The sequence below is a fragment of the Nomascus leucogenys genome, chromosome 23 (assembly GCF_006542625.1).
Source record: "Nomascus leucogenys isolate Asia chromosome 23, Asia_NLE_v1, whole genome shotgun sequence".
Taxonomy (NCBI): Eukaryota; Metazoa; Chordata; class Mammalia; order Primates; family Hylobatidae; genus Nomascus; species Nomascus leucogenys.
This window is the reverse complement of record NC_044403.1, coordinates 32,147,624-32,162,561: the sequence shown is the minus strand read 5'-3', so window position 1 is coordinate 32,162,561 and position 14,938 is coordinate 32,147,624. Positions and strand designations below refer to the sequence as shown.

The following is a 14,938-nucleotide window of genomic DNA, read 5'->3' as shown; positions in this document are numbered from 1 at the left end:
CTGAACCACTAGCCAGGTATGCTTTGTGTTGCGAGTTTGACTCTGGTTGAGTAGCAGAGAGTATAGCAGAAGCAGAGGGCCAGTCAGCGCTCACGTCCTGCGATGGGCTTCCGAGTGCTCCTGGAGGAGAGTGACAGCACCTGCCTTCGTGCCCCTCTGAACCTCATACCTCTGCCAGAGCCCCTGGCGCAGGTGACACCCTTTTGTTTACATGTCTGCCTCCTTTGAGGACCAACCTCTCTTTCATCTTTAAGGGGTACGGTGCAGACACTCAGTGCTTATAGAATGGAGGGAGATACTGTTCTGGGCTTAGCTCCTCCAAGCATTTGTTCATTTAAATAATTAGGATGTGCAGGGAACACAGGGGAGGGAGCTGTTCCCTCTGTCTGGGGACGTCATAGAAGGCCTCCGAGAGAACTATTTGAGAAGAGCTTTGAAGGATGAGCAGGAGTTTGCCACGTAAGGAAGAAATGAATGGGCCTTCTAATCAGGAAATCGCATTTGTAAAAGCATGGAGAAGGGAAACAGCAAGACGATTTTGGCAAAGACAGGGGTTTGGTGTGGGTGGAGCAAAGGTGTATGGCAGGGAGTGGTGTGAGGTGAGGCTGGAAAAGGTAGGTCAGACTCCGTATGCTGGGTGAGGCTGTGTTCTGAAGCCTTCTGGGAAGCTTTGGAGGTTTTAAGCAGCAGGGTGACTTGGTCAGATCCGAGCTTTAGAAGCTGAGATCCAGCTGGAGGCTCTGCTGCGGCCCAGTGGATATTCCTGTGTGACCCACACCCCTGCACGATGCCCTCCCCTCTCCCAAGGTTACTTGCTGCGTGTCCTTGGGGAGTCGTTTTACCTCTCTGAGCTTCAATGTCCTCACCCTTAAAATGAGAGGGTTCCAACAGATAACTTCTCCAGCACTGCTGACTTTGGAAGTTTCAAAACCATCATTGGCCATAGACATGCTCTGGCTCTTGGAGTGACCAGTGCCCCTCCCGAGGCCTTAGTCACTGCTGGACAATGGAGCGAGTGGGCAGAGGGCAGGGCTGGTGTGCTGGAGTCCCACCTCCCTGCCAGATACAAAGTCTCCAAAACTCAGAGGGACACAAATCCTTGGGGGATGGGGTGGTTCTCATCCCAGGCCCAGGGAGGAAGAGGGTGCCCTCTGGCCCCTCAGAGACCCCCACCTACAGCCTGAGAGTGGGTGAAGCATGGTTTGAGGGCTAGCCTACTGCTGCGGAAGGGCCTGGGCTTAGCGCAGGTAGCTGCTCTTCCCGCACTCCCAGCCTGTCTGCCTGGGGCTGCCTGCGGCATCTGATGACCCGTTGCTCAGGCAAGAAAGGCCCTGAGGGTGAGGCAGGAGCGGCCAGCCAGTGCCTCCCTCGCCCCTCCTCTCCCTGCCCAGTCCCCCGTGGCCTCTGGCCTCCAGGCTGAACACAACAGGCTTCTCTGGTGGCATGCCCTCCCCCACTGCCCTCCCTCCTGGGATCTGTATCTCCTAGGGAGGGGGCAGAAAGAAGCCTTTGGAGGAGACAGCTGAGTCTTATAAACCGGACTTGAGGATTTTCCCCCGAAGTAGCACAATGTCCCCATTCTTTCCTTCCTTGAAGCCTTAACCCGCCACCCACCTTCCCAGCCCACATTCCCTCTTCCATCCGTTCCAGTCCCCTACTTCTCTTTCTGTGAGTGACGGCTGCTTCCCAAGGCCCACATTCCTGGCATTGACCAGGCCAGTGTGCCCCGTTAGCGCCACATTGCTGCAGGGCGGGGAGAGACAGGCTCTCCTGTGTCCTTCTGCATCCAGCGTTGAGGCAGTGTTCCCCAGAGGCTGCGCCCACCCCACCAGCCACACCTGGGACCTCGGGCACTCCTGTTGAGGAGTTACCCCTGCCCCACTCCTCTCCCCGCCTGCCCATCCTCCCTCCTACAGATCTCTTGCAGAACTTGTGCCACTTCTTTTTATGTGGGTGTCCTCTCAGAGCTCCTAAGGGCAGCCCAGATTTTGCTATCTGGTGGGCATGGCAGGGAGGCCAGGGCAGGCTGCTGGTAGGGAGTCATCAGGCCCCACCTCCCACAACCTGGACAGAAGCCCTGGGGGAGGGGAGGACATGGGGTGATCCGAGGCCCACTGTCAGGATGATTGGCACAAAGTCCCCATGCTTCCCCTCTCCTCTCAAATTTCCAGCCCTGCCACCCACTCAGAATGCTGGTTCCTGCCTTACCCCTTTCTGGGGAAGGGAGCCCTCTGCTCAGGGCCTACAAGCCCAGTCCTGCAGAGGAGAGAGGGGTTCCGACCCGACTGGCACTGCCCCGAGGCTGTCCCAGGAGTGGCTTGCTCTGAATGAGTCTAGGAGGCCTCAGAGAGCTGTGGGAGACCGAGACGCTGGGAAGCCCAGATGGGCCCCAGCTCACTCCTGCAGTGCCTCCCAGCTGCTTCCCAAGGGGAGCCAGAAGCGTGGAGACCACTGGCTGGAGGAGGTTTCACAGGCAGGCAGCTGTGGTGCTTTCCTCTCCTCAGGAACAGGGACGGGGAGGGGAGGAGAGCAAGTCTTTCCTGAAACCCCAGCCGGCTCCTCCCAGCTCCCTGTCCTCTCGGCTATTCTGTCATGACCATTGCCCCCCTTGCCTGGGGAATGAAAACCAGCCCCCTTCCTGCATGGGAGGACCAGGGAAAGTATGTGTGTGTGTGTGCATGGCCAGAGCAGACCTTGTCCTCAAGGCCAGGCCATGGGGTGAACATCAGCACGAGGTTCCTGAAAGAAGTGCTGGGTGCTGGGCTTGGAATGGGATAGAGTGGGCCAGACCAGCACAGTGAGAGGAGCACCAGCCCCGTTCTGCCCAGCCTCCTGGAGCTGAGGAGCTGGGGCGGGCATGGGGTGCTCACGCTCCCGGAGCCGAGGAGCTGGGGCGGGCATGGGGTGCTCATGCTCCCGGAGCCGAGGAGCTGGGGCGGGCATGGGGTGCTCATGCTCCCGGAGCTGAGGAGCTGGGGCGGGCATGGGGTGCTCATGCTCCCGGAGCCGAGGAGCTGGGGCGGGCATGGGGTGCTCACGCTCACTCACCACTTGTGCCTCCGCCCTGCAGTTCCGGGGCCATGCCAACCTGCATGTGTTTGAGGATTGGTGCGGCAGCTCCATCCAGCAGCTGAGGAGGAACCTGCATTTCCCACTGTACCCCCATGTGAGTGCCTGAGGGCTGCCTTGCCCACCTCCCTCCACACCTGCCTCCTCTGCCCACTTCTGCCTCTCATCTTGCCTTGCTGCTTTTCTGGTCCATATTTTCTCCTTTATCTCTTGAGCTCTCTCTTTGTCTGCCCATAATAGTTCCCTTGTTTCCTTCCTAGGGATTCTTTCAATTTCATCCCCTGCATCATTTCAGTTTCAGGCTCACAATATGGTGTACCCAGGGCCACCATGTACAGTTGTGCTGGTTGTGCACTGTACAAGGTCTCCTGGACAAAGAGGCAAATGGGAGCTGAAATTGAGCCTGCACTGCACTCACCAAGCCACAGCTCGGGTGCCTCCTGTCATAGTCCCCTCCTGGTCTTCCCGCCAATCCTGGGAGGACCAGTTTCCTCTTCCCTCTTCTGGGTAACTGTTTCCTTCCCCTTTCTTGGCATAGATTCGCACAACCCTGAGGAAGCTGGCCGTGTCCCCTAAATGGACCAACTATGGCCTCCGCATCTTTGGCTACCTGCACCCCTTTACTGATGGTGAGGCCAGCCCCAAAACCCCATCCTTCTTCCTGCTCTAGAGTTCTCCATGGGACCCAAAGAACATAAGATGAAGTTATAGGTAGACTGGACTAACTTCCTGTTAGTCCACCCTCAGGAAGAGGGGGAAATTGAGTCACATTGCGGTCTTGTCCAACTCGCACAGGCTGCTGCTTCGCTCCCTGGTTTGCAGCCTGGAACCAGCTCATCTCTCTGTATAAGTCTTTTCCATCTTCACACTGTCTCCCAGGATGTAGAAAGCCCCCCTTTACAGAAAGTGAAGCCACAGCATCAAGCCCCAAAGGGAATTTAATCGCTAAGACACTCACAAAAGCCTGCAGTTTTTTATGCTGATGCCCTCCTTGCCCTCATCGGGAAACTCTCCCCGCTGCCCAGGGAAAATCCAGTTTGCCATTGCTGCAGATGACAACGCGGAGTTCTGGCTGAGCCTCGATGACCAGGTCTCAGGCCTCCAGCTGCTGGCCAGTGTGGGCAAGGTAGGGCCAGCTCAGCCCCAGGCCCTCCCATCTGCTCCTGGAGCCTGTTCATTGAGTCCGCCAGCCGCTGCTCATTACTGTTTGCATCTCTGGTGTGACAGCGGGGAAGAAGGGGTGGAAAAGAAGTCTCCCTCACCCCTAACCCTCTACAAAGGGATAAACTGAGGATGGGGAGGAGTGAGGAGTGGGGAGGTGAGAGGAGTGGAGAGCGAGGAGTGGGGAGGAGTGGGGAGGAGTAGGTGGGGAGGAGTGAAGAGTGGGGAGAGTTGGGAGTTAGGGTGGGGAGTTGTGGGAAAGTGGGGAGTGAGGAGGAGGGAAAAGTGGGAAGGAGTGGGGAGGAGGGAAGAGGAGGGGAGAGTGAGAAAGGGAGGAGTGAGAAGGGAGGGGGGTGTAGGGAAGAGGGGGAGCGGGGAGGGGAGAGGAGGCGGAGTGGAAAAAGGGAGGTTGGGGAGTAATGAGTAGGGAGGAGTGGGGCAGAGAGTGTGCACCGGGGAGGAGTGGGGAGCGAGTCTGAGGCTGGGGAAGGAGCACCGCGATCCGGCTGTGGGACACCCAGCGCAGCGCCTTTGGGGCCCTCTGGCCTTGGCCGGGTGCTGACTCGCACTGCAGGCCCTCGGCTGCCCCGGGCTCCTCGCAAGGCGGGCTGCCTCCTGCGTGGGCGGCGCTCACTCTGCTCCGCCCTTTTCTGTTTTCTCTCCTACCGCTCTCCTCTCCATCCCTCCTGTCTTCCTCCGTTTTTCTCTCACTTCTCTCCTTTCCGCTCATTCCTGGTCTCCACTCACCGCCTCGCGTGCTTCCTGTTTTCTCCGCCTCCCGCCTTCCCTCCTCTTCTCTCCTCCACACCTCTAGACTGGAAGGGAGTGGACCGCCCCGGGAGAGTTTGGGAAATTTCGGAGCCAAATTTCCAAGCCAGTGAGGTGAGTCAGGGTCAGGACAGGCGCCGCGAGCACCTCCACGCTGAGCCCAGGTCTGGGCGGAGCCGGGCTGTGCCCCTGTCCGAGCCCAGCTGCCGACGCCAGACGTTCCGCGTGTCCGGCACCCACACAATCTAGGCAACCGGGTCTTTGGCTCAGAAACCACGGGCCCATCCGTCCTCATTTCACAGATGGGGAAACTGAGGCCCAGAAGGCTGTGACTTATTGCAGGTCACGCAGCTATTTGGTGACACTCGGGACTGGAAAACAGGTCTCCTTCCTCCCGGTCCTTGCCCTCCCCCGTTTCTCCACACCTGCAACAGCCTGGACCCCGGACCCGGGCTGCAGGGGCTCCTCGCCGAGGTCCCTTGTCGTCTGGGGAGAGGAATCCCGTTCCCTTGCGGGGGGCGGAGCGTAGCGCGGCCTCAGAGCGCCACCTGGTGGCCCGCACGCGCTCACGCAGGCGGGAAGAGCACGCGTTGCTGGATGTGGCTAATGCTGGGAGGGACGTGGTTGGGGGTGAGGAGAGGTGGGGTGCAGACACAGCTAGGTGGAAGGAATACGTTCTAATGCGCGACAGCACGATAGGGTGACTATAGTAACAACAATGCATTGTGTATTTTCAAACAACTAGAGAAAAGGATTTGGAATATTCCCAAAACATAGAATGTCAAGTACTCGAGGTGGGTGATGGGATCCTAAATCCCCTGGCTTGATCCTTACTCATCCTATGCATGCAACAAAAGACCGTGTGCACCCCATGAATACGCACAAGGATTACGTATCAATAACAATAAATTTAAACATTTTAAGGAGACAATCTTGCTTGCAAAGCGCACTCGCGTGCCAGCTGCCGTGTAGAGCTCCGCAGAGCAGCTAGTACATGGCCCCTGGGGCAAGTCTGCCGGCGGAATCCCACCTCCACCCCTCATCGCTCTGGCAAACTACCCAAGCCTTGTGTGCCTCTGTGTTCTCCTCTACGAACAAGGATTACATGAGGCCACATATAGAAAGCCTTTAGAACAGTGTTTGCCATGGCCGGGCGCGGTGGCTCACGCCTGTAATCCCAGCACTTTGGAAGGCCGAGGCAGGTGGATCACGAGGTCAGGAGATCGAGACCATCCTGGCTAACACGGTGAAACCCCGTCTCTACTAAAAAAAAATACAAAAAATTAGCCGGGCGAGGTGGCGGGCGCTTGTAATCCCAGCTATGCGGGAGGCTGAGGCAGGAGAATGGCGTGAACCCCAGAAGACGGAGCCTGCAGTGAGCCGAGATCGCGCCACTGCACTCCAGCCTGGGTGACAGCAAGACTCCGTCTCAAAAAAAAAAGAAAAAAAAAAAAAACCACAGTATCTGCCACAGTCTCTGAGCTCTAACGGCTTCTGTGACTGTCCTTTGGGTTCTTCCGATCGTCCTGTGGAGTAGGTACTCTGATTGTGCCCATCTCACCAAGAGAAAACAGCTCACACTGTTAGCAAGTGATGGAGTGGGGGCTCGAACCTAGGCAGTTAACTCCTGGCATTCTAAGAGCAAGGAGAAGGGATGAGGGAGTGTCAGGTGCTGGAAGGGGCTGGGACAGAGCGGCGACCCTAGGCCCATGGAGACGCCGCTCTGCTTGCCTGCCCTCTCTCCCGCCAGCCTGTCAGCCTCCCACAGATACTACTTCGAGGTGCTGCACAAGCAGAATGAGGAGGGCACCGACCATGTGGAAGTTGCGGTGAGTTTCCTGCTGCTCCCACCTTTCCCAGCTCAGTTCCTGGCACTCATCTCCCCTTGTCCCTTGACCCCTGTTGGAAATCCAGCTACCTCCCGCCTTCTGCATCTACCCTCTCTCTCCTCTTCCAGTGGCGACGGAACAACCCCGGAGCCAGGTTCACCATCATTGACTCCCTCTCCCTGTCCCTCTTCACAAGTGAGTAGGCTCTGGCCCTGCCCTGGAGATGGAGGCCAGGTGGGGCCAGCCTTCCCCGGGGGATTTGGCAGGGGAGGAGAGGAGGAAGGAAGCTCACGATGCTTGGGTATGAAGGGGTCCAGACCAGAACAAGAGTGGGACCTTGTGACCAGGAGTCCTTAACTCCCCAGGGTCAGTGACCCCTTTGAGAACCTGCTAGAAGCTCTCTGAGCCCTTGCCTCAGAAAAACGCCCTTGTCTACCCACCCACACACAACATTTTGAATACAACTTCAAGGGAGTCCAGAGACTGTGAGGCTCACACCAGATTTAAAAAATCTGAGGCTGGGTGCAGTGGCTCACACCTGTAATTCCAGCACTTTGGGAGGCCGAGGTAGGAGGATCGCTTGAGCCCAGGAGTTCGAGACCAGCCCAGGCCACATAGCGAGACCTCATCTCTACAAAAAATTAAAAAATTAACTGGGTGTGGTGGCACATGCCTGTAGTCACAGCTACTGGGAAGGATCGCCTGAGCCTAGGAGTTTGAAGCTGAAGCTGCAGTGAGCTGTGACTGGATCACTGCACTCCAGCCTGGGCAACAGAGCAAGACCCTGCCTCAAAAGCAAAACAAAACAAGACAAAAAAAAAAAAAAAACCTCTGAGCGGGTCCAATCCCCTATTTTCCAGATAAGGTAACCATGGTTCTTTCAAAGCCGTGGCCAGGGCAGAGGAAACCTTTTCACCTGCCTTCAGTGTGCAGGAAGTGACCTCTTTCTTCAATGGCATTTTCCATTTCATATCACTTCCTCAGTGAGACTCCCATCCACAGGCCCCACTGAAAAACATGCCGTCCATAGGCCTCCGTGGCAGGTGTAGACAGATGTATGAACCCAGGAGACAGAGAGCAAGGAGGCAGCCAGCCCCCCACCCCCCTTCTCTGTGGCTGCTTTAACCTGGATGCTGAAACTAGATCACCTGGCTTCAAACTCAGCTTGGCCACCCATCCGTTGTATGATGTTGGGCAAATGACTTAGATTCTCTATGCCAAAGTTCCTCATCTGTAAGCTAGGAATGATAGTAGAACAGAAGGCAAGTGGTGCTTTTGGAGATTAGATGGGTTAATATTTGGGATATTCTTAGAGCAGGGCCTGGCTTATTGTTAAGTGCTCTGCAAGTGTTCAATAAATTAGGCATACATAATGCCAAATTTCTAGCAGTCCGCAGTAACACATTTTGAGAAAGAGGTGTGTTTTTCCAAGTACGCAATGCAGTCATGTGGGTCAGCCATGGGGCTGGCAGAGGGGGCCGAAGGCAGATGAATCGTGAAGCCACTGCTATGGCGGGGGCCAGAGGGAGTGGGGGCTGCACACATCCTACACGGTGGCCCTGGAGTCAGGAGCCCCGTCTACGTCTCTTCCCTCCCCTTCAAGGGCAGTGGGCTGCTGCGTTCCAGGCCGCACAGCCTCCTGCTGTTCTCTCCTCCCTGCACCCAGATGAGACATCCCTACAGATGGATGAGGTGGGCCACATCCCACAGACAGCAGCCAGCCACGTGGGCTCCTCCAGCGCGCTTCCCTGGGATGAGCAGCCGCCCGCTGACATGCTTCGGCCTGACCCCCGGGACACCCTCTATCGAGGTAAGGCCTCAGCCAGCGCTTGGCATCCTTTCTGGGGACACTGCACTGCCAGGTCCACTGCTGATGGTGGAGAAGGCTTGAGAGACCTGTCACAGTCTCCCAAACGCTGTAAAACCTTTTATTTTCCTTATAAAATAGAGCATGCATACAGAAAAGAGAGTATGTAAATAAGTATAAAAATATTTACATGTAACTTTACAATTCTGCATATCATTACAGAGCGAACGTTTGTGGAACCACCACCCACGACAAGAAATAGAGTTAGAACCCAGAAGTCCCCCACACATGCCTTCCCAATCTCACACATCCCTGCCTCTTACTGCATTCCAACTCTTGTCATCCAAGGAGAGAAATATGTTGACACCACAGTGTTAGAGTCTTAATGCATTATTCCTCTTGGGAGTGTTTAAATTTTAAAAGATAGCAAAGATGGCCAGGCATAGTGGCTCATCCCTGTAATCCTGACACTTTGGGATGCCGAGGCGGGAGAATCACTTGAGCCCAGGAGGTTGAGGCTGCAGTGAGCTGTGATTGAACCACTGCATTCCGGCCTGGGCGACAGAGTGAGATCCTGTCTCAAAAAAAAAAAAAAAAAAGACAAAATTTCTTTACTCCTCACCCGTCTCAAAAAAATGACAACTGACGCTAAGGGGACGTTCAGCCCATGGTAGGAAATCCAGTTATCAGTGCTGCACGAGGGAGGAGCCTTTCTGGCCTCTTAGAAGTTTCTAGACCTTGTTGAGGCTATCCCTGCACAGTGACTCTAAAATCAAACGGTGCCTTGTACCAGGGGCTGTGTGCGGAGTCCTCTGCTGCCAGGGTGCTCCTCAAATGGCCCTGCCCCAGGTGCATGGGGCAGCCTCCGGCTGGCAGCCTCAGCCAGAGACATCGACAGAACACAGCTGCCATCGCTTCTCGGCCTTTTGGCTAAGATCAAGTGTAGAACACAGCTGCCACCTGCGAATACAGAAAGGGCCCTACTCAGGGCAGAGGACTTCAGCCCCTGTTTCAGGACCCACCCTCACCCTCATTCCTCCTCCTCCACTGTCCTCAGTGCCTCTGATCCCCAAGTCGCATCTCCGCCACATCCTGCCTGACTGTCCCTACAAACCCAGCTACCTGGTGGACGGGCTTCCTCTACAGCGCTACCAGGGACTCCGGTTTGTAAGTCTTGGGCCTGGGTCGTGGAGAGCAGGGCTGGCAGAGGGATTGCTGCCCGTGACTGGGATGGGAGGTGGTGATGCTGACTTTCCCACCTTCCCAACGTCCCATCACAGCAGACAGGACGGCCTCACGGGTCCCTAGGCTGGGAAGAACTTGCACTCCCAGATGAACTGCCCTGAATAGACTGTCCAGCAGAGCCTGCACGTGGGTGCTCTGCCTCAGGGTCCCCCCACACCCCAACTCAGCCCTGTGATGGTATCAGGTGGCCTAGCTGAGGCTTCTTAAGCTCCCTGCTCCAAGGGCCACACAACCCTACCCTGCCTGGTCAGTCCCGCCAGCTAGTGAGCCAGCAGGACTTAAGAAACCCAGAGACCAGGCACTGGGGGAACAAGAACTATGGGGGGGACGTTAGCTTTGAAGAGCCCAGAACCCAGAACCCATGTGGAAGCCAGACAGGCAGCGTGGCCACTCTCCTGTCCATCCAGATCTAGAGGTGATTCTAAGGAAGAGCTAGAGGGCAGAAGGAAGGTCAGGAGGCATCACCAGGTCAGAGAATGGCTGGGGTGTAATTGAGAAGTTCTTTGGTGGTGGTGACCACGAGCTATGTTTAAGGGGGGCAAAGGAAGTAGTGAAGTAAATAGGAAGAGGGGTTGTTCTAGGGCTGTGGGAGGTTGCAGCTAAAGGGTCAGAGGTTTCAGGAGAGGATCAGGTAGCAGAGGGAGGAAGGAATGGTTTTGGCTGAAGCTGAGGGACGGGAGCTGGTTCAGGAGGGAAGATGTGGACCAGGGGCTTGACCCAGGGGTTGCATTTGGTCCATAGAGCCCGGGATCACTGGCATAACAAGGGGAATGAGAGCCCCATCTGCATCACCACATGTTTCATTCAGCGCTCAAAGCAACCCTTCTCTCCCTGTCAAGGGCGGGTCCCTACAGCCCTATGTGATCCCAGCCAGGGGCAGGCTTAACCCTGGCTGGCTGATGTCTTACCAAGATCTCACTCTCTTACTCCTGCTGCTGATTTTTCCACTTCCAGGTTCATCTGTCTTTTGTTTACCCCAATGACTATACCCGCCTGAGCCACATGGAGACCCACAATAAATGTTTCTACCAGGAAAACGCCTACTACCAAGACAGGTGAGAGACACTGAGTGGGGCAAGAAGGTGGCCTTGCAGGAGGCTCTGCAGGAGCCAGGAGAGCTGCCTGGCCCAGGGTGGCCATGGTGGCGTCCCAGCCCAAGGAGTCTGCTCTTGCTCTTCCTGAGTAACACACACACACACACACACACACCCCGCTCACCCAGCCTCCTTCCTCCACTCTAGTCTGGGGCAAACATCAGACTCCGGCTGAGACTTCCAGCAGAGCCAGGGCTGAGCCCGCAGGGCACCGGGTGCCGACGCACCTCCCTTCCTCCTGCAGGTTCAGCTTTCAGGAGTACATCAAGATTGACCAGCCTGAGAAGCAGGGGCCGGAGCAGCCAGGTACAGAGTGACAGCTGAGGCTTCCAGGTCAGACTGAGAGGGGCGACTATGGTCTGTTTCCAGGGGAAGTTCGGACCATGCCAGCCCCGCCCCGAGGAGCTCAAGATCCAGATCAAATGACCTCTCCCTTCATACCCAAGGGAGTGGAGAGCATGACTCCTGCCTTTTCTGTATCCAGGCACATGTGGAAAATGACACTATTTTTAGTAGCATGCTGGGGTCAGCTGGAGGAGAGTGAGAGCCCCGGGCAGGTTACTTGGACTGCTGGAGGGGCTCGCTGTCCCTGGCGCACCATTTGGGAGGTTCTGGTTTAGAGAAGCACTATCTTCTGGGGCCTTTCTTGGGGGATTAGGGCATGGCTGGGACCATCTGCTGGGTCCCTCAGGTGCTATGCACCTGCTGGGCATGGGATGCTGTGTATCTCACTCAGTCTTCACAAACCCATGGGAGATGCAGTATTATTCCCTTTATGCAGATGAAGAAACTGGGGTTAATTGAGGTTGAGTACCTTGCCCAGGGTCACACAGTAAGTGACAGAACCTGGATTCAACCCCAGTCTGGAGCCCCATGGTGCGTCACACATATGATCATCCTCTGTCTTGTGCGTCTTGTTAGAAACTCCTGACATGAGGAATGGTTGTTATTAACAGCAGGTTCTGAGGAAAACCTAGAAGAGTCCCAGTATGGGGAAGTGGCAGAGGAGACCCCTGCCTCCAACGACCAGAATGCCAGGATGCTCGAGGGAAGACAGACACCTGCCTCCACCCTGGAGCAAGATGTCACTGACTACCGCCTCCGAAGCCTGCGGAGACTCCTGGCTCGGCCTCGGGAGGGCCTGCTGGCCCCCTTCTCCAAGCGGAACTCCACAGCGTCCTTCCTAGGGAGGACCAGCCACATTCCGGTGCAGCAGCCAGAGAAGAGGAAGCAAAAACCCAGCCCTGAGCCCAGCCAAGATTCACCTCATTCTGACAAGCGGCCTCCTGGGCACCCTGCGAAGAACCTGCCTCAGATCAGGGGGCCCAGGCCCAGGCCCGCTGGCGACAGCCCCCAGAGGACTCTAGAGCAGTCTCAGTGGCTGAACCAGGTGGAGTCGTACATCGCAGAGCAGAGACGGGGCGACAGGATGCGGCCTCAGGCCCCCGGGGGGGGCTGGCATGGGGAGGAGGAAGTGGTGGCGGCCGCAGGCCAGGAAGGACAAGTAGAGGGAGAGGAAGAGGGGGAAGAAGAGGAAGAGGAAGAGGATATGAGTGAGGTGTTCGAGTACGTGCCTATGTTTGACCCGGTCGTAAACTGGGACCAGACCTTCAGTGCCCAGAATCTCGACTTCCAAGCCCTGAGGACCGACTGGATTGACCTGAGCTGTAACACATCTGGCAACCTGCTGCTTCCAGAGCAGGAAGCTCTTGAGGTCACGCGGGTCTTCTTGAAGAAGCTCAACCAGAGGAGCCGGGGGTAAGGTAAAGGGCTCTCCTGGGGCCAGGGACTGGGGCGCATGGCAGCCAGCTGGCCTGGAAGGCAGGGGCCTGGGGGCTGGTAGTGGGTTCCCCCTGCTGCAGAAAGAGCTGGAACTTCGCCCCCACCTCAGGTTCCTGGGAAGGACAAGTGCCCAGGGCCCCTGTCCCTGGAGAGGATCTTGACCAGGCAGGTCTTTGTCCCACCATTAGGCAAGGTTCTGAAATCCCTGGGTGCCTGGCCCAGGACGTGTGTCGAGGGCTGGAAGGACTTGGTAGATGACGTCCCCTCCTCCAAGGAAAGAGCTGGTAAATAGACAAACAGGCAAAACAGAGGCTAAAAAATACAAATTAAAACCCCGCATGTGGGCTGGAAGGGCTAGGGCATGATGCATGACTGGAGTTCTCTGTGTTTTCATTCATTCATCCATTCATTCAACCAACATTTTTTACGATAAAATTTATATAACATTAAAATTCCCATTTTCGGGTGTACCTTTCCGTGGTTTTAAGGGTATATTTACAGTATTGTGCAAGCATCACCATTGTCAAATTCCAGAACATTTTCATCACCTTTGAAAGAAATTATACTGGCCAGGCACAGTGGTTCACGCCTCTAATCCCAGCACTTTGGGAGACCGAGGTAGGTGGATCACTTGAGGTCAGGAGTTTGAGATCAGCTTGACCAACATAGTGAAACCCCATCTCTACTAAAAATCCAAAAACTAGCTGGGCTTGATGGCACGCACCTGTATCCCCAGCTACTTGGGAGGCTGAAGCAGGAGAATCACTTGAACCCGGGAGATGGAGGTTGTAGTGAGCTGAGATCGCACCATTGCACTCCAGCCTGGGCGACAGAGTGAGACTCTGTCTCAAAATAAAAAAAAGAAACCATGTGTGTTAGTGGTTACTTCCCATTCCTCCTCCTACCCCCAGTAGTATCTGGCAATAACTACTTTCCTTTCTAGCTCTGTGGATTTTCCTATTCCGGACATTTTATACAAATGGAACCATGTAATGTGTGGCCTTTATATTGGGCTTTTTGCAGAATGTTCACTTAGCACAAGTTTCATTCGTGTTGTAGAATCTATTAAATACTTCATTCCTCGATATTGCTGAGTAATCTTCTATTGCGTGGCTATACCACATTTTTCCATTCATCCGTTGAAGGACATGTGGGTTGTTTCTACTTTTTGACTATTACAAATAAGATGCTGCAATGAATATTCATGCACAAGCTTTTATGTGAACATACCTTCAGTTGTCTTGGGTATATATCTAGGAGTAGAACTTCTGGGTTATATGGTAATTCTGTTTTGCATGTTGAGGAACTGCCACTCTGCTTTTTGAATCAACTGCATCATTTCACATTCCCATCAGCATTGTATGAAGATTCCAATTTTTCGACATCCTTATCAACACTTGTTACTTTTCATTTCATTGTGTTTTGTTTTATTTATTTTTTATTTTAATTCTAATTTTTTTTTTTTTTTGAGATGGAATCTTGCTGTGTCGCCCAGGCTGGAGTGCAGTGGCACGATCTTGGCTCACTGCAAGCTCCGCCTCCCGGGTTCACACCATTCTCCTGCCTCAGCCTCCCGAGTAGCTGGGACTACAGGCGCCCACCACCATGCCCGGCTAATTTTTGTATTTTTAGTAGAGACGAGGTTTCACCGTGTTAGCCAGGCTGATCTTGATCTCCTGACCTTGTGATCCACCCACCTCGGCCTCCCAAAGTGCTGGGATTACAGGCATGAGCCACTGCGCCTGGCATTGTGTTTTGTTTTAAATAGCCATCCTGGTGAGTGTGAAATGGTATCACACTGTGGTTTTGATTGTTATTTCTCTAGTGACTAATGATTTTGAGCCAACCAATTGACATCTATCTTATAACTCATTTTGTCTTATGGATTGTTGATTTGACCATTTTTATCGAGGGTCAGTTTCTCAGGGAACCTCTTCAGTGTGAGCCTCTTATTCAGCTCATGGACTTAGAATCTTGGAGCTGTAAAAGACCTTCAGGATCATCACAGCTCTAGGTACGTTTTTAAAGACGGAGGCAGCGAACCCTAGAGAGATTGCGAATCTTGCCTGAGGCCCTACAGCCAGCCAGTGGCAAAGCTAGGACAAAAACCAGGGTCTCCCGACAACTAGCCTTGCAGGCTTCTAACACACCATGTTACCCTCCCAGTGTGGAAAGGAACTACT

General features: G+C 54.8%; 1 protein-coding gene across 3 annotated transcripts in view; it reads left to right on the top strand.

Annotated features, from left to right (window-relative positions):
• Positions 1-14,938, top strand: part of B4GALNT3 (beta-1,4-N-acetyl-galactosaminyltransferase 3) — a 101,037-nt gene that overhangs the window by 79,285 nt on the left and 6,814 nt on the right. For all 3 annotated transcript variants that reach the window (XR_004028356.1, XM_030805010.1, XM_030805009.1), the window contains exons 4-14: positions 3,071-3,166; positions 3,608-3,698; positions 4,095-4,195; positions 5,045-5,112; positions 6,749-6,827; positions 6,956-7,022; positions 8,494-8,637; positions 9,692-9,801; positions 10,834-10,934; positions 11,218-11,279; positions 11,930-12,731. Coding sequence is in view for 2 of the 3 variants with exons in the window: in XM_030805010.1 (XP_030660870.1) it covers positions 3,071-3,166; positions 3,608-3,698; positions 4,095-4,195; positions 5,045-5,112; positions 6,749-6,827; positions 6,956-7,022; positions 8,494-8,637; positions 9,692-9,801; positions 10,834-10,934; positions 11,218-11,279; positions 11,930-12,731 (1,721 nt within the window). In the remaining variant the exon portion in view is untranslated. The remainder of the gene's footprint in view (positions 1-3,070; positions 3,167-3,607; positions 3,699-4,094; positions 4,196-5,044; positions 5,113-6,748; positions 6,828-6,955; positions 7,023-8,493; positions 8,638-9,691; positions 9,802-10,833; positions 10,935-11,217; positions 11,280-11,929; positions 12,732-14,938) is intronic.